This window comes from Rhineura floridana, chromosome 3, assembly GCF_030035675.1.
Source record: "Rhineura floridana isolate rRhiFlo1 chromosome 3, rRhiFlo1.hap2, whole genome shotgun sequence".
NCBI lineage: Eukaryota > Metazoa > Chordata > Lepidosauria > Squamata > Rhineuridae > Rhineura > Rhineura floridana.
Window position 1 is genome coordinate 116212131 of NC_084482.1, and position 23410 is coordinate 116235540.

A 23410-nucleotide genomic window follows, 5' to 3' on the forward strand; every position below is an offset into this window, starting at 1 on the left:
GAAATAGCAGCAAAAGCAACTTGATATCTGAAAGCTGCAGACCATCAAACGTTAAAAAAGTGGTGAAATATAACAATAATAATCATAGTTCATCTAAAAACAGAAAGGGAAAGACCATGAATGGACTCTCTCAAGGAAAGCATTTCATTGTTTTAGTGGCACCGCTGAAAAGGCCATTTTACACTTGCCACCTCTCTTCTCACAATAATGGGACAGAAAGCAGGGTCCTTAGCTGAATTTAATATGCATGTTGGTTTAGAATCAAAATATAGTTTGAGCTGCAAACTCTGGTTAGCATAACCCATGATTAGGGGTGAGTTAGTAAAGTTTCTGCTGAGCCTTTGGCTGCCATCTTATTCACCTGGGTTCAACATGCATAGGATTTTACCTTTAATACTCCAGTGAGGAGTTTGTCAGAAACCACTTCCCCAGGATGAATAGATTGAATAGCCCTTTTGTTTTGTTTTGTTAGGGCTATGAAGCTGCAGGATGGCTATATAAAGACACTGGCACTTTGAAATGTTAACTCACAGTTATGGTCATGTTGTGCCACTATGTTGGATTAGAATTATACAGCCATGAGAGTGCCTGTATACTGTAGCCAGCGTGGATTTTTCACATTCTGCAATGTTAAATTGAAAATAACCCCCATGCCATTCTGATGCTTCCCATGAGCTCATTTCAAAACAAAACCTTACAAAACTTAGTCCTGAACTCAGAAACACTTGTTTAACAACCCTCTCAATTTTCATGGCGATACACAAAACAGTCAGAGAGAATAGAGAGTTCAAAGTCTAAAAAGAGTGGAAAAAAACTCAAGAGCCCTTTTGGACCTGTTCCTGTCAGAGTTCTCATAATCTGTTGAAATTCATTAAAAATCAGCCATGTTTACAGAGTACCTGTAATCCTATTACTGACCCTGCCCCATATTCTGACCTTCATCTTCTGCACTTTAAAAGTTTAAAAAATGCTTGCTTGATCTTTAATTAATTTAATGAATTTTGCATGGAACTCAATGATAGTGTTGGGCATGCTCATTAAGAAGCAACTGTCAGTGTTCTAAAAGCAAGACTCACAGCTGCTTGGCTTGCCTAATCAGGGGGCCACCAACATGAGACTTTGATTTCACTTGAGACAGTCATGGCTTCCCCCGAAGAATCCTGGGAAGTGTAGTTTGTGAAGGGGCTGAGAGGAGACTCCTATTCCACTGACATATTCTAGTGGCCAGAGTGGTTTAACAGTCAGCCACTCTGATTTAAGGTCTGTGAGGGAAACAGGGTGTCTCCTAGCAACTCTCAGCACCCTTTACTAACTACACTTCCCAGAATTCTTTGAGAGAAGCCATGACTGTCCAAAGTGAAATAAAGGCCTGGTGTGGATGTGGCCAGGGACAGCTTGGGTTTAAATTTGGATGGGAGGCTACATATGCCTGCTGTAGAATTAAAAGGTGGGGGAAATGCTGAAAAGCAATGATACACTTCACAATGTTCTCCTTTTGGAAAGGAAAGGGGCTTCCCCTCTGCCCAGTGCCCACCTAATCTTCTACCCTCCCTGTCCCTGTTACCAGATTCTCCCAAGCTACACAGCAAGTGGATTGGACTGTGAAAGACCAACCCAAATTGTGTTTGCATTTTGACAAATTTGTAGGGCAGTGCAATATCTCAGAGAGGAGGTCAGATCTCCTGCTCTCCTGGTGCATTCACTATAGCTGCCCAATTTCCCTGCTCTTTAAAGTTGGATAGAAATATCTGCGGTCTATAGGTATGTTATTAAACTGCAAGGGTTTTTGCCTATTAGTGAATTGCTTTCTATTTCATGGCTTTTTAAAGCACTTGATCATTTATTGGTAACGTTGTAAATCAATTAGGGATATAACGTGTTGAAGCATATATAGAAACAGAATGAAGAATTTTTGTACTGAAAACTTCAATTGGCTGCTAAACACATTAAGTTTTGTTGCTACTGATATAGAAATTTCCTTTCTTGTTAGTATTTAAGCTGCATGCAGAGGATCTCCCGTGCATACCAAAGGAATGTAATTCACTTGGTTCTTGCTACTTTTCTGCTTTATTTTTGTTTATAATGTAATTAACTTCATAAACTTTAGAAAAGTATATGATTGAATAGAAAGGATTACTATTTTATTATGTATTTTTATGTTGCTTATATACTAAAGTAGCTTCAATTATAAAATACATACATAATTAAAATACACAATTAACAACTTGGTCAGAACATTAAAACATCCATAATTAAAAAATACACTAAAACAAACCAGTTAAAATGTATGACAATTAAAACAGTTAAAAAAAAAGTTAATAAACCAAAACAAGTTCAGGAGAATGCTTGCATACATATACTTTCTATAGTTTTCAGATTTTTGAGTAAGTTATATATTGCTTTGTTAATAGTTGCTTACAGCTAAGCCATTCAGGATGCTTTAGAGCTATGTTTTGTTAGTTTACATGCCCCTATGGCACCTGTTCAAAAAGAACGCTGTGATAATGCATACAGGGGTTTCATCTCTGCTTCTTTCCAAGCATAGCTGAAGTTTTGATGGTTCTGCTCTGTGATCTTTCGTATAACAGTGACTAATGAAAGTGTATATTTTGCTACTTAATTGCCTTATTCATTTTTGTACAGTTTTAAGTTATATTTCCTGCACAGGAATGTCTGTCTTTGTGTGGTCGATTTTCACTTTGTAGTTAACAAGTGGGATTATGAGTGATATGGAATGCTGTCTTTCTGAACAGAGTGAGATACTGAGACTTTCTAGTAAGTCTTAAAACTTGCATCAAAACTCAATCCCTTTGCATTCAGACAAGCGGCTAAGGATGGCTACTACACTGTTAAAAGAAAAAATGTTCACTCCAGTTCTCTGAGGCTCTAAAGGGAGCTGCAAGCTTTTTAAATTAGATTCTAGAATTCAACTATCAACCTTTCTGTTTTTTGCTCTTCTTGTCCCTTGCCAAGGTGGCTGCTACAGAATGCGTTGCTCTCATTTCCATGGGCCAAGAAGTAGAATAGATCATCCTGTATTGCTGGGTTGAATCTTGTCACTCATATGCAAAGTGCACCATTCTGTGCACAGCAGGGCACCTGCCAGTTACCTTGGCAGAAGGGGATGCAAGGCATCTGACAAGAGGGGGAGATTAGTTTTCCTTTGGCTTGGGACAGATAGGTTGCCTCTTTGGATTGTCACAGAGGATTGGGGGTGGGAATGTAAGCATTATTTATAGCACTAAATATAGCACTCTGCTTTCATAGAATAAAATTTGAATCATGTGACCATTTTCCTCCTTCCTTGGTTGCTGGTCTGTCCTGAGATCATGCATCTAAATAGGTAATAATTAACTGTTAATGAGCTTTTCATTAGAGGCCAGGCTGTATATGTGCAGGGAGGCATTGCTAAGGCTCTGGAAGAACCTGCTCTCTCTCTCTTAGAACAAGGTTGCAATGCTTTTAGGCTACTGTTCCCTCCTTTAAATGTTCCCTAGCATTTATTCCCTGAATAACTTGCATTGCTCCAATTACTTCAATACTGCGGCATTGTTTTGAGGTACAATTGCTTGACAGTGAAACTTTTTGCTTAGAAAACGGTTAGTGTGCTATTTACTTTGAGTATAAAGGAAAGTCTGACCCACATATTTTTTTCAATTACTTTTTTGCTGGTGACTTGTTCAGTTGCTTGTAGCAATTGGGTGAACTTGAGTGTAGTTCCGTGGACTTGCCCAGGTGAGGGTGGTTGTTAGAAGCTGGTTGCTTGTGTTCATGGAGGTGCATGGTGACAGCTGAAAAAATGTGTAACTTTTCCCAAGAGTTATCATATAGTCCTAGCCCAAGGTCATGATAGACAGACGCAGGTGGGGAGTGACAAAAACCAGCCCACTCCTGTGTGTGCATTTCCTCCTCCGTCTTTCTTCTGTTAACAGCTTCTTTTACTTTGACTGTGTGCTTCCAGATTGGACTACAGTGACAAATGTAGGGTTTTGATACAGCAACCCTGGAGAGAGCTGCTCATTAATTAACTTACCTCTGTTTTTGGAAAGGCAAGCAATCTTTGGATTTATCCCAGAATTTTTCTTTTCCAGTTTGCTATGCTGCAAGTAAGGAGGCACACTTGTCAAAAAGCCCTTCTTTCTTTCTCTCTCCATCTCCAGCCTGTTTGGGAAAGATATCATGACCTAGCTGATTGCAGAAAGTGGGGAGTGGGATGCCCTTTGAATTCAAATGGGAGTAAAATCCTTTGAGCAAATGACCTTGAGCATGTAAATGATTTGCCTTGCTTTTCTCCCCATCCAGCTCAAAGTGTGTGTGCACGTGTGTGTGTGTGAGTGAGAGAGAGCATGCATGGGTTCTAAATACGCATTTGCTGCTAACAGCAAACTTGTTTTTATAACCACCCCTCTGTTTCTTTCTGGAACTGTTTTTTTGGTAGGTCTGCCTTGTTACTGCTTATAGCCATTTGGTGATAAAAGGTATATGGATACTTTTTGTTACATATTTTTGTGGAAAGATGGCATTTTAGAATGATTTACAACATAGGACAGACTTCAGGCTTGCAGGATCTACTTTTGTTTTTTACTAGATCCCTGAGATCCACCAAGTAGAGCCAGGTGAGTTACTACAGATTGTGGTTTTTTATAGCATTCTGGGGAGTGGAGGGAAGATGCTTTCTGGTGTAACTGTTAAACACTTAGAACAATTGGAAACCCTTGCTATGAACCCAAGACCTGCCAGCATATCCAGGTCCACTTTTTGCCCACTACCCCTGATTTAGTAAAGCAATCTCTCTGCCTTCCCCCCCCTCCGCCCAATAAGTGAACTCTGATACCAGAGTATTACTGCTTAAGGGTGCTTTCAGCATTTCCTTTCTGTGCCCACTTATTTGGAGTTTTAGAACTTTGTAATGGGATAGCCTACAAAATAGTGATCTTTATTTATGTGTATTATTTAAGTATTAGGTATTCCATCAGGATGGCTTTCCCAACATCCAAGGAAAAAAGCAAAGGTAAAAAAACCACTGCAGAGCAGTTGCAGGATACTGATACCTTGTAAGGCATCTTACTAGATACCATGTATAGTCTGTTTTTTTTTAAGCTCTTTTTTTTTAAGGAGATGTTTATTTAAAGCATTTTTACCCTTTTTTCAGCCCAAAGGGTTTGTATGTCATTTATAGAGCAGTCAAAACCCCTGATCTGCTGTACTGGAGGCATTTGGAGGTGTCCACCCACAGAACTCCTCCTGGCCCCATATTGGCAGGGGAGCGCTCCAATGCACCCACCCAGGCAGTGGCTAGAAGCTACTAGTAGCAATAGCCAGTCAGGAAACCCCCATATGGGGTGTTTCAAAGCCAGTGGATTTTGAATGTGACCTGCTGTCGTCATGTGATTGGAATGGGTCCAGTTCAGGTCTCTTCTCTTCTCTAGGCTGGGAGCCGGTGCACTGAAGAAGCATTTTTTCTCTCCCCCTTCTGCCCTAGCTGATGTGAGTGGTGGGGCTATGGATGTGGTGGTTGCTGTGCTGCTCCATCAAGCTCTGCTGCTACTAGCCAGGGGTTAGTAATATATCCTTACTAATCAAAATGTGAGACAGCTCCTGTCCTCAGGCTTTACAATCTTGATGCAACACAAAAGGAAAAAGGAATGGGGAGGGAACAGGAAAGCAATCAAACTTGGGTGCCAGTTTTTAATAATGTCACATGGTTCTTAAAATGACTAGTTTGGATGGAAACCGTTCAGGGCAGAGGCGGAGCTAAATAGAGCAGGTTTCCCAAGAGAGGTGATGGCGTTACGTGGCTTCTCTTCTCTCCCTTTGCTGTACCCTGATGGAATGGTTGCTGCAGTATTAGAGTTGTCCTGTCTTGAGGCTTAAATAGCAGATTCCTCTCAACCACTTGGGTTTGCTACTTTTCCAGCTGCTCTGATCACTCTTTTCATCAATAGCACATTGATGAAGATTTAATTAAAAATGAAGTGTAATATTTCATTAGAAACACAATCAAATAGAACCTGCTCTTACACAAACTTCTATTGTAGGAGGGCATGGGCAAATGGAAAAGAGAGACCTGAATGTCTCTTTCCAGGTAGAGATGTGAAAATATTATTACTGTTTCTATCGCTATCTGTCCATCCACTGTTCCTCCCGCTAGGAGCCCATGGTGGCATTTATAGTAGTTATGGGGGAACTCTCCCCTGGCTTAATTTCATATGACTGTGCAGATGCTGCAGGCCACTGTTGCTCTCCAGTCAACCCTCTGGGAATCAGTTACTCTTCTGTATTGTGCCTTGTAGTTGTAGGAGCCTGGAGGGAGAGAATCAGGGCTTGTGCCAGAAGGCGGCCAGGTCGGGCCCTGGCTGAGGGCCCCTCCTGAGTGTGCGAGGGTAGCACTCTTGTACTGCAATTCATGGCAGCGTCGACTCCTGATCCTGCTGCAGATTGCAAAGAGGGACCTCCCAGCCCCCCCGCAGACCATGCGGATCCGCAACACCCGTCTGCAACCCCACCTACCTCTCCTGTTGCTGTGAATGCTGTGCATGCTGCATGTGTATACCTGCCATCAGCCAAGATGGGGGCGGAAGCTTCTCTAAGGGGCTGACACCCCTATACCCATCTTGGTTGATGGCAGTGGGGGCATCAGCCCCTTAGAGAAGCCCTCACCGCCATCTTGGTTGATGGCAGCCATTCACATGCAGTGCTCAGGGCATTCTCATGAAGCAATGGAAAGGTAGGTGTGTGCACTCTGGGCCTGAGGCAGGCTGGTACCCAAGGGCCCAGTCATGCCTGGCGCCAGCCCTAGAAAGAATAATGGTGGGAGGGAAAAAATGAAAATGGATGGAACCCTGGAAGGTGTGTGTATTTGTGTCAGTTCCAACCTGCGTTGATTAAAGGGGTAGAAGTGGTCGGAAAGCTGAAACAGACAGAGAAATTGAGGGACTGGGAATGCAAATACAGAGGATGTAAGGCTGCAATGCTGCAGATTCCACCCACTTTTGATTCTGCCCCCACCTGTTGCTGGTATGTGGCCCCCAACACATTGTCCCTGAGGGAATGTAGCTCTTGACAGAGAAAAGGTTCCCCACCCATGGTTTCAGGTTTGACGTCCATATTTGCCATCTTGGTTCTCTAGTTATTGTGCTTGAAAATGTCTGCCAGATGGACTCTTAATAGAAGCTTCTCCCTAAAGTTGCATATTCATGGTGTACTGAAATGGCTTCAGCAGAGGGATTAGTTGCTGATAAATTGTTTACAACTCTACTCTTTTTAGGTAAGAGAATTCCACATAATGGTTCACCATGGACTGGCTCACACAGAGATTTACGTCACTTGATTGCTTTAATTCATTACGTTATGATTTGAGGCAATATCAAAAGTTTTGTCTGTGCTATTAGATCTGTAATTGCTCATTCACACATGCAAATTGTTTGATACTGCAGAAATCAAGTGATGAGCATGCACCAGCCCTTAGCTTCTGTTTCTTGTCAGGTATGATTGTCAACAAGACCAGAAGTACTATTGATGAGCCCTTTTCCTAAGAAGAAATGTTTCTTGCTTAGGAAGGCATCTGTAATACTTGTTCATCTATATTAATTACACTCGCCCCCTCTTCTTTTTGATACTTGCATAACTAAGTAACTGTATATTCATTCTATTGAATTTCAGTGTGTTTTGATAAAAGCATGACAAGTTCTTCTCAGGCATCCAGTTCTCTAGGAGTAAAAAAAAAAGATTATTTATAGGCCTTAGTATTTGCTTTTTAAAAAGACACTTGCATATATTTACTCTTCATAAAACATTGAGAGATTTTTCTGGTGTTTTCAGATCTCACTAGATGCAGAACTAAATAAAATCTTTAAAGAAAGAAGCACAAATTTAAAATTGCATGTTAAATCTACTAATTAGATGAACAACTCAAATTATTGAATTGGATAGTTAGCACGTGCAGTAGATGATTGGACAGCATATTACAATCTTATGGAATATGACTCCTGCTTAGTTAAAACTCGCATAAAATGTTTTGTGCTTGAAGCTGTCATACCAGTTCTGTCACCCCATTCCTACACCTCTTCCCCAAATCTTCCAAAGCTCAACATGGTAGCAGGAACTTCACAGAAACATCCACTAGTAGCAGTAGTTTTCCATACAGTTCAACCACTAATGTATAAGAGAACTATGTCCTAAGAGATGGTCTGTACGTACTTTAAATAAATAACCTGGATGTTGCAGTGCTGATTCTGAATTAGGGGTAGTCTCAGCAAGGGTAGCTAATATGGTGCCCACCAGATGTTTTTTGGACTGCAACTTCCTTCAGCCCCAGGCAGCATGGACAGTGCTCAGGGATTATGGGAGTTGCAGTCCAACATCTGGAGAGTGCCGCATTGGCTACCACTGGTCTAGAGCATAGCGTATATCCAGCAAAGATTCCTTGAGTTTCTGTGCCTTTTATTGTCCAAATTGGACATACCCATCAAACAACTGGCTTGGCATAAACTGAGTTAATACAGGGCTAGACTGATGTGCCTTTGGAAGACTAATTTTTCCAGACATTACTTCGTTGTACTACCTGAGGACACTGAAACTGAGCAGTCCAGGAACTTTTCCCCTGTTGATGAGAATCGTCCTGGGTGTTTACCTGTTACCAGTGAGAGAAGAAAACTTAAATTTTGTTTTGTAAATTTTCACTCTTTCAGTAACATGAAAGCCAGCTCCTACCACTTTCTGGTGTCTTGGGTAGATAAGGAAGGTGAAGGTTTCTATGTATCTGCATTAGGAGATGACTGCCAAATTCTTGAGGCATCTAATTTTCTCTGTTGAGTATTTCACCCTGCCTTCCACTGTTTTAGTATGAATTTGTGTTTTGTTGTTTGACTCCAATTTGGAGAGTGCAAGATGCCTTCAGCAAACATTGGCACACTTTCTGTTCCTAGTTCTGTTGTTGTCTCTGATAAATGGGGGTTTCGGGGAGAGAGGAGGGATACCCTGCCCACTTTTCCCACTCTACACAGATGAGGGAGTATTTCTTTCCTGGGATCGTAGCAGAGAGTTGCATACCTATAGTCAAACAGGAGTTACTGTATTATTGGTGTTAATAATAATTGCTGAATTTTGCTTTTGCTTATTGCTGTTCTTTATGTGAAATATTTAAATAGCCAAACAAAATTAGTGAATGCAATATCCCTCCCTAACTTAAAAAGCAAATCTTAATTAAGAGTTGCTAGGCTTTTGATGTGGTGGAAATTACTTGACTTTCCTTTTTACTTGGGTGCTTTCAAACCTAAATATGTACAGAAGAGTGAATGGCAGAACCTTTTCCTGCCGTTGTTGGTTGTTGCAGTGTTATGTTTAGCCCAGTGCTTTTCAAGTTACAGCTTGCTCCTCTCCATTTGGGGTGTGCAGAAAAAATGGAAGGGGGAATAAAGCTCTAGGGCACAATAGGACTTTGAGGCTAGCACAGCCTTTATCACTAGCCAAGAGATGTGAAGGACTGAATGCACTTTTGGAGACTTTCATTTGGGTCATACAATTTTTGAGAATGAATGGGCAACTAACCCCCTCCTTGTCCCATCATCTTACTCTCATTTGGGAAGAAATTCTACATTATTTTGACAGAGTGGGGAAACTCATAAACATTTGAAGGGACACTGTATCTGTGGATGTCATCTGGAACATCCTGTTTCTTCCACCGCTGAAGGAGGGAAGTTAAATTTATTTGGGAATGTTATGGTATCTAATTGTGACATTAGACATTGTATCTAATGTGTGGGTGACCATGGCTGGTTGTGTGGCGTGGATTGAGATTCAGAAACCATTTTGAGTATATAATTACATTACCAATGTAAATGCATTACACATGCTTCCTAAGCATATCTTGGTTCTGTGTTGGTAGTGAACTAGTTTTGGACGCTGACTGTTGGTAGAGACTGTGTGGGTAAGAAGAGTGGGAGGAGGAGGATTATGGAAGTGAGCTGTGGTGTAATATTTTGATTGGGGGGGTGGGGAGTAGAAGACCTGGGAGTAAAGCTAGGTAACTTGTCTTCCTCATAGTTTTACTACTTCCTATTAAAGCGACTATGAAAGGTGTTGTCTAAAAGTGTCATCCATGGAAACCATTGGGGCATTCTTTCATCTGTCCAGCCAGCCAGTGATGCCTTCATATTTGAACTTTCCCTTTTACTGCCTTGGCTTGTACAGAATCATTCCTTGCAAGGCACAGTAGCACTTGGGATCATCTTGGAGTCTCATGTGGCAGTGCTCCCTGTTCCATTTTTGTGAAATAGTTTGGCATCCTCTCATGAGGCAGCTCTCCAGATTGACTGTGGTTGATGCTGTGTGCATACTAGTTTTTTCTCTTGTTTGGAATGGGGACTGTTAGCCTTTTCAGTGCTAAGGGAAAATAGCTATTCCTCCAGGTCACTTAGTGACATATTAATTGGGGGTTTGCTGCTTTGGTAGCTCTTGAGATTCTGAGTGCTTTTGGATCAAAGAGGTTGTTTTGCTCCAGTCATGAACTCTTTTTTTTCTAATACATGTGATAGATAGATTTTATTTTATTTTACATGAATATCTGCAAGAGTTCATTCTGAAACAGAAGCATGTGGCAGGAAGAGGTATGAGAGTGGAAATGTTAATGAACCTTAATTAACTGTAGCTGCACATGTGGGGTGGCCCTTTGGTCACTATCTATAAAAATTCACATAAACATGTGGTGGACACACACGCACGCACGCACGCACACACACACACAGTTCATATAAAACTAAGCCATGAGTATTACTACAGTGTAGAATTACTGCAGTGTCAAATTATATTGTATTTATTATTTGATTTATATCGCACCCTTCCTCCCAGCAGGAGCCCAGGGCGGCAAACAAAAGCACTAAAAACACTTTAAAACAGCATAAAAACAGACATTAAAATACATTAAAACAAAACAACTTTAAAACATTTTTAAAGACTTGTTTTTACAAAAAGATTGAAAAACACTGCTTTTTTTAAAAAAAAAAAGGTTTAAAAGCATATTAAAAACCAATTCCAACAGAGACGCAGACTGGGATAAGGTCTCAACTTAAAAGGCTTGTTGAAAGAGGAAGGTCTTCAGTAGGCGCCGAAAAGATAACAGAGATGGCGCTTGTCTAATATTTAAGGGGAGGGAATTCCACAGGGTAGGTGAAACACACTTAAAAGTCCATTTCATATGTTGTGCGGAATGGACCTCCTGATAAGATGGTATCTGCAGGAGGCCCTCACCTGCAGAGCGCAGTGATCGACTGGGTATATAAGGGATAAGATGGTATATGTAACAAACAGACTCGCTGCAGTAAAAAAACCAAAGGTAGCAGTGTTGGTCCATAAAGGGGGGAAAACTTTAAAAATCCTTATGACAGTACCTTTATTGGTCCCATTGAAGGTCCCTTTGCTGTGGGTTTTGGAGTGGTTTTTTTAAAGAAAAAAACTGCAGTAAAGATCTTCCAGTAGATGCATATAGCTGTTCCAGATCTGTAAGCAGAGGCCACTGTCCTGGCTGCTGTACGAAACAAAATCAAAATAGCAATTTATTTTTTGCATACTCTGTACTTTTTAATTTATTTTATTTGTTGGTAGTTAGAATTGTCAGGGGGCAAACTTTTGCTGAAAGCTAATTGGATGTTTTAATCACCCCACTTTCCCCCACCCCCCTAAGATGTTTTGATGTGCTGAATAGCAAGAGAGCTGGCTTTGATTTTAGTGCTTTTCTTTAAGGAGTATAAGGATGCTGAAGAAAAAGCCACTGCCACCCTCCCCACTTGCCTGCCCTTCTCAAATGTGCCTACACTACTGCCCACTGGTACTAAAAAATACAGACCTGATGTTCCTAATCTGGGATCTCTTACTGCACAGCGTCATGTAATAAAATCATTTCTGCAGAAAAGATGTGATTTATGCCTACTGTCTGTGAGGTGCATTATTATGGATAGTGCTAGCAGTCTGTAGTTTTTTTATGATCACATTTGCCTACTAGGATTCTTATGGCAATGGTAATCCTGTGCTACTCAGCCAAATTTAGGAGACACTGTCTGTATAGTATTGTTGTATCTGAAATTGCCCTCAGTGTTGGTTACAAATCCACAATATGGTACTGGGCCAGAGTAAACTTCTTTCTTCCCAACCAACTTTCCCTTTTCTGTTCATGAGCAAAGCAGAACTTTATGTTCATGCATAGAGGATGTTGTTCTGTCTGTGTATGCATACACAGTTCAACAACTGGGAAAACCTACACTAAGGGGATGCTCTAGAAGTTGGAAACAGAGCTTGGCAGCGTACTCTGTAACTAGCTGAATGATTGTCTTCTGACTGATATGCAGCTAGTAGCCATTCCATTTTTGGTGAGGAGGCTTACTTATTTTAAGATTTTGATGTATAGCTGCTTCTGTCGATTTTTGTTGTATCCAGTTTCTGTAGAGATTTACGTTCTTGGCCTCACTGGTAGTAGTTTACTAGTGAAATAGGGATATTCTCTCATTTGTTGTTGTCCAGATCCTGGGGTGATCTCCCACTTTATTCACTAGGAGGCAGGCTCTTCTAAACAAAAATCTGGGTAGTGGGCAGGAGTAGGAAGTATCTCCTACTTCTCAGAGTTAGGCTTCTTCCTTCCTTCACAGTGAATGGATGGAGATTCACAACCTCCCCTTCATGCCAGTTTTGAAAACACAGGTATTGCCCATTCTTAAGGTGGGTGAGAACTGTTTGAAGATAAATGCTTTTCATTTACTTTTAGATGGAACATTAAGGTTTTTCTGGGTACAGAATGATAAGAGCAATACATTAAAAAGAAAAAAATGTAAGACTCATGGCTTTTTATATTGAACTTGAATATCATGTTTCAATCTACAGGAGAGAGACTTGAATGTCTTAGAGGCTGACCTAGTCATTCCTTAGAAGACAGATGAATATTAAGTGTGATTGTGTGGAATTATACAATAGGAACTAAAACCTGCTTCAGCAACCAATTTAGCATATTAATTTTTTGGCTTTTCTTCCTCCCTAGAGCATTCAGCCCCAGCCAAGGTGGTGAAAGCAGCAAATCCAAGGCAACGTAAAGGAACCAAGGTAAGTACTAAACATTTTTATTTGTGAGTACTCCAAAAATGCCTACACTGTGGCAAGAGGTGGAGACCCACATTAATGGGATACTTAATTGTGTATCAAAGTGAATTTGTTGTGGGCCTGTTACTGTTTTATTATGATGCAGGTAAATTTACATCCTTGGAGTTACACTGTCTTGGTTGTGGTTTGTTGACAAAAACTTGAAGGCAGGTTTAGGTGTCTTGTATTTTTGGTTCCATGCTTGAACTTTCTGTTGTCTGCCTTCAAATATGATTTTGATGATCAGTACCTTTTTACTGCATCTGTTCTTAGGCTTTCCTCTCAAAGGAGCCCAGGGTGGCAAGATGTTGTATTAATGTATGGAAACTGAAGACAATAATCCTTCCCACCCATCTAGTCACTGGCTGGTTTCTTTAACCCTCTGTGGTTATCTGCTGTTACGTCTGGATTATTTGTTCAGTCCTGTCCTCCTGTCACTCTTGGTATCTGTGGAGCAGCTTTAATCTATGATGAAAAAGCTTCAATATACAGCACTGAATATTGGGAAAAATGATGTTTGCTTGTAGAAGTTACATGCCTGGAGTTAGCTACTAACACCTCTAGAGAATAGGCTTGGGTTTATGCTCCTGTTTTTTCTTGGCACTAGAGACTGCATCATAAGAACAGCTCTGCTAGATCAGACCCAGAGGCTCATCTAGTCGAGCATCCCCTTTCCCATAGTGGCAGGGGATACACTGCAACATTTTGTTGTGGGCCCTGCTTGTTATCCCTTAATAACAAAAGTAGTTTCCCTCATACACACCCTATGATTATAGGTAATAAAGTGTCATTATTGTGAAATGCCTACATTCCTAAAAGTGTACTTTCATGTTATCCTTGTAATGTTTCATTTGGCCTCTCTGAAACCGTTTTGCTTGCTTTATGTGGAACATGTAGCTTTTTAGTGAATATGACACCTTACAAACAGATTTTTGATTACAATATTGGGGTACTAATGCAAGCTGTAGAAAGGTCACTCTAAGGTGACATAATTTAGGTTAGACCAGAAGAAATCACATTGGAATATCAAGGGTTAGAAATTGGAAACAGCTGGAAGCAGGATATGGCATTGATTTGATCTACAGTTACAGGTTCTGCTGGAGGGCAAAGCTCAAGATGTACTTGCAAATTAAAACCAAGTTAGGTTCACTCATTCATAGCAATGTTTGCTGAATATAACATATGTGTGCCACCCAGTATCCCTAGCAGAGCTTGGAAAAGTTACTTTTTTGAACTACAACTCCCATCAGCCCCAGCCAGCACCATGCTGGCTGGGGCTGATGGGAGTTGTAGTTCAAAAAAAGTAACTTTTCCAAGCTCTGATCCCTAGGTATATACCATGATGTCTCATGAACAAAATGTTATAATTTCAAAACAATAGCAATAATGCAGTGAGCAAACTTGACTCAGTAAGGACGAGAGCTGGTGATTGTTAATTTCATGTAGCTATTTAAATAAGCAAAACAAAAATTGCTATGTCATATGTAAATACAGGAAAATATTCCCAGAGTAAGAGTAACCATTCGTATTAAGTTGTGCAAGTGCCCCTGTCTCCTAAGGACATCATTACTTGCTATTTTATCCTTCTTAAATCTCCTAGTGTCTGAATTTCTTCTTCTCCTGTTTATTTGGGAAGCAGTGTCTGTCCTTGCTGCTACCTGCTTCTCTTTCTACATCTTGTACTTCTATTCACATAAGAAGAATAAAGCCAAACCTTTAATTTTAAGCAAACATTTTGTATAAATCAGTTTTATCTTAGGGTGACTTCACATGTTGCAGGGAAGCAGATGTAGAAAGCATTTGGAAATCCAGTTTATTCTTCCAGGGCAACTTCTCGAAGAGGAAATGCAAAAGCTCCAAGTGTGTGTATCTGTTCAGCTTGCATGCACTGTCCAAAGTGCACACAGGAATATGTGGGAGGCACTTGCACAACTGCTTTTGGCACTTTGTGAAATATGTGAAGCTGCAATCCCAATTTGGTATTCTTGTTAGGCAAGAAATATAGGTCCAGTCCATTAGGATTGGGCTTTGAGATCCCCTTATTTGATGTACGCCTGATTTAGGGTTTAACCAATCTTCTCTATTTGTGCTATTTAATTTTTTATTTATTTACATTTAAAAATCTGCCATTTGCCTGAAAGCCCAAGGGTGAAAGATACACAGTAAAAGCAAAATTTAACAACATAAAACCAAGACAAAATACAGCAACAACCATATAATTTATAATAATAAATTATAAAATAATAAATTAATAATAAAGAACAATAAAATCAGTAGCAGCAAAAACACAGTGCTATCAATACCAAATACACCTCAGCCTTCCTCAAAAGCCTGGACAAAGATGCATCTTCAGCTGCCAACAAGGAGACAACAGTGTTTACGTGAGACACACCTAGAGGGGAAGTAATTCCATAGATGTGGAGTTAATCATAGAGAGCCCTCTTATGGACCCCATTGGATATGGGAGCTACCCAGAAGGACTTCCTCAGCAAAATTCAGGCTGGTTGGTATGAGATGAGGTGTTACTTCAGATATTTGGAGCCTAAGTCTTTTAAGACATTGAATGTTATCATAAGCACCTTTGATCTGGCCCAGTCAACAATTGACAGCCGACACATTTGTTTCAGATTAGGTGTTGTATATGAAAAAATGGAAATGGACTGCCTTCATGTCGATCCCGACTTATGGTGACTCTTTGAATAGGGTTTTCATGGTAAGCAGTACTCAGAGGGGGTTTACCATTGCCTCCCTCTGAGGCTGAGAGGCAGTGACTGGCCCAAGGTCATCCAGTGAGCTTTATGGCTGTGTGGGGATTCGAACCCTGGTCTCCAAGGTCGTAGTCCAGCACATTAACCACTGCGCTACACTGGCTCTCGTTGTATATGAATGACAAGCCATATCTACTAACACAAATTCATTCCAACCACTTGGTAGAGCCTGTTAGTGGAAACAATGTTCACTAGGTGGCACTGTGTTTGGAATGACAATGTTTAATTCTGTCTTAATTTCTGGAACCTTGAGTTGAGGCCCTTCCTTCCATTGCATTTTAAAGAGGAATAAATCAGTCATACCTCTCAAGTCTGTGGAAATTGCAGCATGGAAATCTATAAGGAACTTAGAACAATACAGATGAAAAATAATGTAAGGATATGTAGGTAAGACTTACACAAAGCAAACATTTGGAGGATGGCAAATTAAATTTACTTAGCAACTGATCTTTTTAAAAAAAATAATTTTGCACAATCTTAATATTAATCTATTTAGCACTTTGTGTCACAGATTAACAAAGTCATCAGCTCCAGCCAGCATGGCCAATTGTCAGGACCGATGGGAGTTGTCGTCCAGCAATGCATAGAGGGTGTCACTTTGTTGCTCTAGAGCACTGTTCTTCAACCTTGGGTCCCCAGATGTTGTTGGACTGCAACTCCCATCATCCTTGGCCATTGGCTAAGCTGCCTGGGTTTGATGGGAATTGTAATCCAACAACAACTGGGGACCCAAGGTTGAAGAACAGTGCTCTAGAGCAATATAAGAGGATGCTGTGCCCAGTCAGTATACTCCATAATGGTATTAGAAATCTGAAATATTTTTCACCATTGTGAGGTCATCAATGCTTCATTTAGATTTGTATAGGAGGTCAAAAGTTCTCATTCTGGAAAAAATATTTTGTTGATTTTATAAATGGGAACTTTCTGCTATATGGTAATCTATTGATTGGCTATTTCTGTTTGTCTTATTAGGTTGGTGACTTTGGGGATGCCACAAACTGGCCAACACCAGGAGAAATAGCTCATAAGAGTGTCCAGGTAAAATACACATTCTGATGTGAGAAGGAAGAAGCTTATTCTTTGGCATGAATGTGGATGACTAGGGTTCCTGAGTGAATTGTGTTCTATCCAAAATCAAAGCAGTTGGGAATTTTCTTTTTACTGAAGTGGTTTGCTGTGATACTATAAATTTAGATATCTTACAGCACAATCTTATTTATGTATTCTCAGAAGAAAGTCCCATTATGTTCAATGAGACGTACTGTACGTAAGTGTGTGTAGGATTGCAGGCTTGACGTATGCCTGTGTTAGGCCTAGGCAAAAGTTTGTCTAGTTTACCAGTAATGTGCAAAACATTTTTCATAGTCAGAGTTGGATCTAAGTCATTGTGTGAGCAGAACGTTTCCTTGCACAATGGAACCTTCCCTCCCATGTGTGCCCCCACACCCCAGATTTTTCTCTGAGTTTTCCCCTATGCATCCAGTGCAGATTTGGGAATTGTGTGGGGGCAGGAGAGGGAGGGGAAGTTCTGTTGAATGCACAGAAGTTGTTCTGCTTGCACAATGACTTATTGGATACAACCCAGAATAATGTGAATAATTCTATCTCTGCAGTGCATCAGAATAAATTATAGAATCATAGAATAGTAGAGTTGGAAGGGGCCTATAAGGCCATCAAGTCCAACCCCCTGCTCAATGCAGGAATCCAAATCAAAGCATTCCCGACAGATGGCTGTCCAGCTGCCTCTTGAATGCATCCAGTGTCAGATAGCCTGCTAACTCTCTAGGTGATTGGTTCCATTGTCATATGGCTCTAACAGTTAGGAAGTTTTTCCTGACGTCCAGTTGAAATCTGGCTTCCTGCAACTTGAGCCCATTAGTCTGTGTCCTGCACTCTGGGTCCTCCTCTGTGTGACAACCTTTCATGTACTTGAAGAGTGCTATTATATCTCCCCTCAGTCTTCTCTTCTCCAGGCTAAACATGCCCAGTTCTTTCAGTCTCTCCTCATAGGGCTTTGTTTCCAGTCCCCTGATCATCTTTGTTGCCCTCCTCTGAACCTTTTCCAGTTTGTCTGCATCCTTCTTGAAGTGCGGAGATCAGAACCGGACGCAGTATTCAAGATGAGGCCTAACCAGTGCTGAATAGTGGGGAACTAGTACTTCATGCAATTTGAAAACTATACTTCTGTTAATGCAGCCTAATATAGCATTTGCCTTTTTTGCAGCCACATCACACTGTTGGCTCATATTTAGCTTGTGATCAACGACAATTCCAAGATCCTTCTCACATGTCATATTGCTGAGCCAAGTATCCCCCATCTTATAACTGTGCATTTGGTTTCTTTTTCCTAAGTGTAGAACTTTGCATTTGTCCTTGTTGAATTTCATTCTGTTGTTTTCAGCCCAATGCTCCAGCCTATCAAGGTTCCTTTGAATTTTGTTTCTGTCTTCCACAGTATTAGCTATGCCCCCCAATTTTGTATAATCTGCAAATTTGATAAGCATGCTCTGTACCTCCTCATCCAAGTAGTTAATAAAAATGTTAAAGAGCACTGGGCCCAGCACCGAGCCCTGTGGTACCCCACTCGTTACTTCTGCCCTGTTTGAGAAGGAACCATTGATAAACACTCTTTGAGTACGATTCTGGAGCCAACTGTGGATTTGTTCTTCATAAATTCATGTTGGCTCCTAGTAGCAAATGTTCCATTTCTGGGCAAGGTCCTTGAACGAGTAGTTGCGGGCCAGCTCCAGACACTCTTGGATGAGACCGATTATCTGGATCCAGTTCAGTCGGGTTTCAGGCCTGGTTTTGGCACAGAAACAGGCTTGGTTGCCCTGTATGATGACCTTTGTCGGGAGAGAGACGGGGAGTGTAACTCTGGTGATTCTCCTTGATCTCTCAGCAGCTTTCGATACCATTGACCATGGTATCCTTTTGGGAAGACTGGCTGAGTTGGGAGTGGGAGGTACTGCATTGCAGTGGTTCCGCTCCTACTTGGCGGGTCGCCTCTAGAAGGTGGTGCTTGGGGAACATTGCTCGGCACCCTGGACTCTCCAGTATGGGGTTCTGCAGGGGTCAGTTCTGTCCCCCATGCTGTTCAACATCTACATGAAACCGTTGGGTGCGGTCATCCGGAGCTTTGGAGTGCATTGCCATCAATATGCTGATGACACGCAGCTCTTTCTCCTTTTCATCCTCTTCGCGTGAGGCTGTCAATGTGCTGAACCGGTGCCTGGCTGCGACAGTGGACTGGATAAGGGCTAATAAACTGAGGCTCAATCCAGACAAGACTGAGATGCTGCTAGTGGGTGGTTCTTCTGACCAGATGGTGGATGTCTAACCTGTCTTGGATGGGGTTGCACTCTCCCTGAAAGAGCAGGTTCGTAGCTTGAGGGTTCTCCTAGAACCATCTCTGTCACTTGAGGCTCAGGTAGCCTCGGTGGCACGGAGTGCCTTCTACCAACTTCGGTTGGTGGCTCAACTACATTCCTGTCTGGACAGGGATAACCTGGCTTCAGTTGTCCATGCTCTGGTAACCTCCAAATTAGATTACTGCAGTGCACTGTATGTGGGGCTGCCTTTGAAGACGGTTTGGAAACTGCAGCTTGCGCAAAATGCAGCGGCCAGATTGGTAACAGGGACCAGACGGTCCGAACATATAAAACCAATTCTGGCCGACTTGCACTGGTTGCCTGTATGTTTCTGAGCTCGATTCAAGGTGCTGGTTTTGACCTATAAAGCCTTACACGGCTTGGGACCACAATACCTGATGGAACGCCTCCCCCAATACGAACCCACCCGTACACTGCGTTCAAGATTAAAGGCCCTCCTCTGGGTGCCTACTCCAAGGGAAGCTCAGAGGGTGGCAACAAGGGAGAGGGCCTTCTCAGTGGTGGCCCCCAAATTATGGAATTATTTTTATTGACGAGGTGCGCCTGGGCGCCAACGCTGTTACCTTTTGGCACCAGGTCAAGACTTTCCTCTTCTCGCAGGCATTTTAGCATGTGTTCTATACTGTTTAAATTTTTAAATTGTGTTTTAAATAGTTTTTATAAGATCTGTTTTTAATTGTATTTGTTTTAATGTTTTTAGTTACTGTAAACCGCCCAGAGAGCTTCGGCTATGGGGCGGTATGCAAGTATAATAAAATAAATAAATAATCACTGCATTGCTTTAAAGGTGCTTACAGATTGACTGCTTTATAATCTGCTCCAGAGTTTTTCCAGGGATTGATGTTTGGTTGACTGGTCTATAGTTCCCAGGTTCCTCCTTCTTACCCTTTTTGAAGATAGGGACAGCATTAGCTTTCCTCCAATCATTTGGCACTTCACCAGTCCTCCATGATTTCGCAAAGATAACAGATAGCAGTTCTGAGAGTTCTGCAGCCAGTTCCTTCAATACTCTAGGATGCAGCTTATCAGGCCCTGGAGATCTGAACTAGTTCAAAGTGATTAGGCGTCCCTTGACCATCTGTCTATCAATCTTAAGCTCCAATCTTGCTGCTTCTACTTCATGTTTCCTGGGAGGGTCACAGACCCTTTTTTGGGAGAAGACTGAGCCAAAATAGGAATTGAGCACTTCTGCCTTTTCTGTGTCATCTGTTATCATTTTGCCATCTTCATTGAGTAGCTGTGCCACCGTTTCTTTTCTCTTGTCTTTTACTATGGACGTACCTGAAGAAAGTTTTTTTTTTGCTTTTAGCATCTCTCGCTAACCTCAGCTCATTCTCAGCTTTAGCCTTCCTGACATCATCCCTGCACTTCCGTGATACCTGCCTGTACTCTTCCTTTGTGGCCTGGCCTTCTCTCCACTTCCTGTATATGTCTTCTTTTGTTTTCAGGTCATCTCTAAGCTTTTTGTAAAGCCACATTGGCTTCTTCTCTTGTTTTCCCCCTTTTTCCTTTTTGGAATTGCTTGCCATTGCGCTTTTAGACTTTCCTTTTTTAGAAACTCCCACCCATTTTGGACTCCTTTTCTCATTTGGGTGGCTTGCCATGGAACGGTACTTACAATTATTCTGAGTTTATTAAAATCAGCTTTCCTGAAGTCCAGGGTGAGCGTATGGCTACTCTCAGCTTTTGCTTCTGTTAAAATCAAGAATTCAAGTATGGTGTGGTCACTTTCCTCCAGAGTTCCTGTAACTGCCACTTCATCCACCAAATCATCTCTGTTAGTTAGAATCAAGTCCAGGATAGCTGATCCTCTGGTTGCTTCCTCCACTTTCTGTAGGAGAAAGTTATCTCCAACACAAGTCAGAAATTTCTTGGAGGGGCCGTGTTTGGCAGAATTTGTCTCCCAACAGATATTGGGATAATTGAAATCCCCCATTATGACTACATCTTGCCTCCTCGAAAAATTGGCAATTTGCTTTTCAAAAGTTACGTTCTTGTGTTCTCCTTGATTGGGTGGTCGGTAATAGACTCCAAGCATCACATTCCTTTTATTACTTGCCCCATTAATTTTAATCCAGATACTCTCATTGGAGCTACCAAGCTCATCTTCCTGTATTTCTGTGCAGAGATATATATTTTTAACATATAGCTCACCTTCACCTCCCTTTTTATTCCTTCTGTTCTTTTTGAACAAGCTATATCCTTCAATTGCTGTATTCCAGTCATGGGAGTCATCCCACCAAGTTTCAGTTATACCTATCAAGTCATAATTGCCCTCCTGTAGTAAGAGTTCAAGTTCGTCCTGCTTGTTTCCCATGCTCTGTGCATTAGTATACAGACACCGAAGACCATGTGATTTATGGCTTGGCTTCCTTACTACATTTTTCTGAGGACTGTTACTGGTCCCTATTAAAGCCGATCTCTCTGTTCCCGTTACTGTGCACAAGCCTTCATCAGTCATTACCACCAAGTTTAAATCTCCCTCCCCCTTAGGATTCAGTTTAAAGCCCTCCTGATGAACTTTTCCATGCTGTGGCCAAACACATTCTTCCCAGTCCTTGTGAGATGCAACCCATCACTTGCCAGCAGTCCATCTTCCAGGAAGTATAGCCTGTGGTCCCAGAAGCCAATTCTCTCACGTCGGCACCACCTTCGTAGCCATTCATTCAGATGGAGTATTTTTCTTCCCCTTTCTACTCCTCTTCTAAGTACTGGAAGGATGGATGAAAAAACTATCTGGGCCCCAAAGCCCTTGAGTTTCCCTCCCAGAGCTTCAAATCTGATGTGATTTCTTTATAGCTCTGTTTGGCAGTATCATTTGTTCCCACATGGATGAGGAGAAAGGGAAACCTGTTGGTGGGCTTGATGAGTGATGGCAACCCTTCCGTCAGATCTCTTAATTCGTCCTCCTGGTAGACAGCATATCTGGCGAGTCCACAGATCTTCTCGGCATACTTGGGGTTTGATCCCACGCAGTAGGGAGTCTCCCACTACTAGTACTCTTCTTGTTGTGGGGCGTGTTTTCCTTGTCCCTGCTTGATTGAGCTTCAGCCTGTTGCTTTTGTTGGATGGGGTCTCCTGTAATTCTTCCTCCACAGGCTGTCCTCCAGTCTCCTCCTTGAGTGGTTGAAAGTGGTTCCATAGCTCCACTGGTGAAGGGTGTCTTCTAGCTCTTCTGCTCCTGTCACCCTTTCCCACGGAGTTTCCTCCACTTTGTTGTTCCTCTCCAAAGCAGTCTCCCCTTCTGCTACCACATGCTGTTGCTCTTCCACTCCACTTCTCTTTGCTGCTGCTGTTCCAGCGTTCTGTCTAAGAACTCTTCATCTTCTCTTATAGTCCTCAGTATGGCCACCCGCCTTTCCAGGCCTCTCACCTTTTCTTCCAACAGCGCCACGAGCTCGCTCTTGTTGCATGTGTACGCCATGTTGTTCTCAGGCAAGAAAACAAACATGGCAAACACCTTGCAGGTCACAACCACTGGAGAATCCTTCCTGTTGATACTCCCTTCTACCTTTTGTTTCTTTCTGACTACTTGCATGGGAGTGGCCTGTCCTTTGTCCTGTCCTACTTCAGGGTAAACTTGAGAGTCCCACTGGTATGCTGTGCGCTGTACAAGGAGAATTAGTAATTTGTTTGGTGTTTTTTTTAGGGACCTCCCCCTTGACTTCCCCTGTGGAACTCCTTTGTCAAACTCCTGTTTGCTCTCCCTGTTTGCTTGCTCTCTGAAAGCTGGCTTGCTTACATGTCCTCACCTGTAGACCAACTGAGACAGCTCTCTCTGCTCTGTTAGGAGTCAGGAAGCAGAATGAAAGTCCCAGCACACACAGCTGCTGCTTGTTGCTCTCATCAGTTCTCAGGCCACGCCCTTAAGCCAATGGCTATGAGGCCACACCCCTTCCAATGAAGCTGCTATGGAGCCCTTCAGAGCACACGGCTTAGAGCACATGGCTTCTGAGCCCTCTTGGCCTTTTTCCTTTCCTCGGTACAGCTCCTTTGTCAAACTCCTGTTTGCTCTCCCTGTTCACTCGCTCTGTTCGTTTGCTCTCTGAAAGCTGGCTTGCTTACATGTCCTCACCTGTAGACCAACTGAGACAGCTCTCTCTGCTCTGTTAGGAGTCAGGAAGCAGA

The 23410-nt window shown here is 42.0% G+C and overlaps 1 protein-coding gene across 4 annotated transcripts in view; it reads left to right on the forward strand.

Moving 5' to 3' along the window:
* Window positions 1-23410, forward strand: part of LARP1 (La ribonucleoprotein 1, translational regulator) — a 122395-nt gene that overhangs the window by 41652 nt on the left and 57333 nt on the right. For 3 of the 4 annotated variants that reach the window (XM_061617454.1, XM_061617452.1, XM_061617456.1), the window contains exons 2-3: window positions 13025-13086; window positions 16863-16928. In XM_061617454.1, coding sequence (XP_061473438.1) covers window positions 13025-13086; window positions 16863-16928 — 128 coding nt within the window. Of the gene's footprint in view, window positions 1-5532; window positions 5558-13024; window positions 13087-16862; window positions 16929-23410 lie in introns of those variants that run through there. The other variant, XM_061617455.1, reaches the window with a different exon arrangement.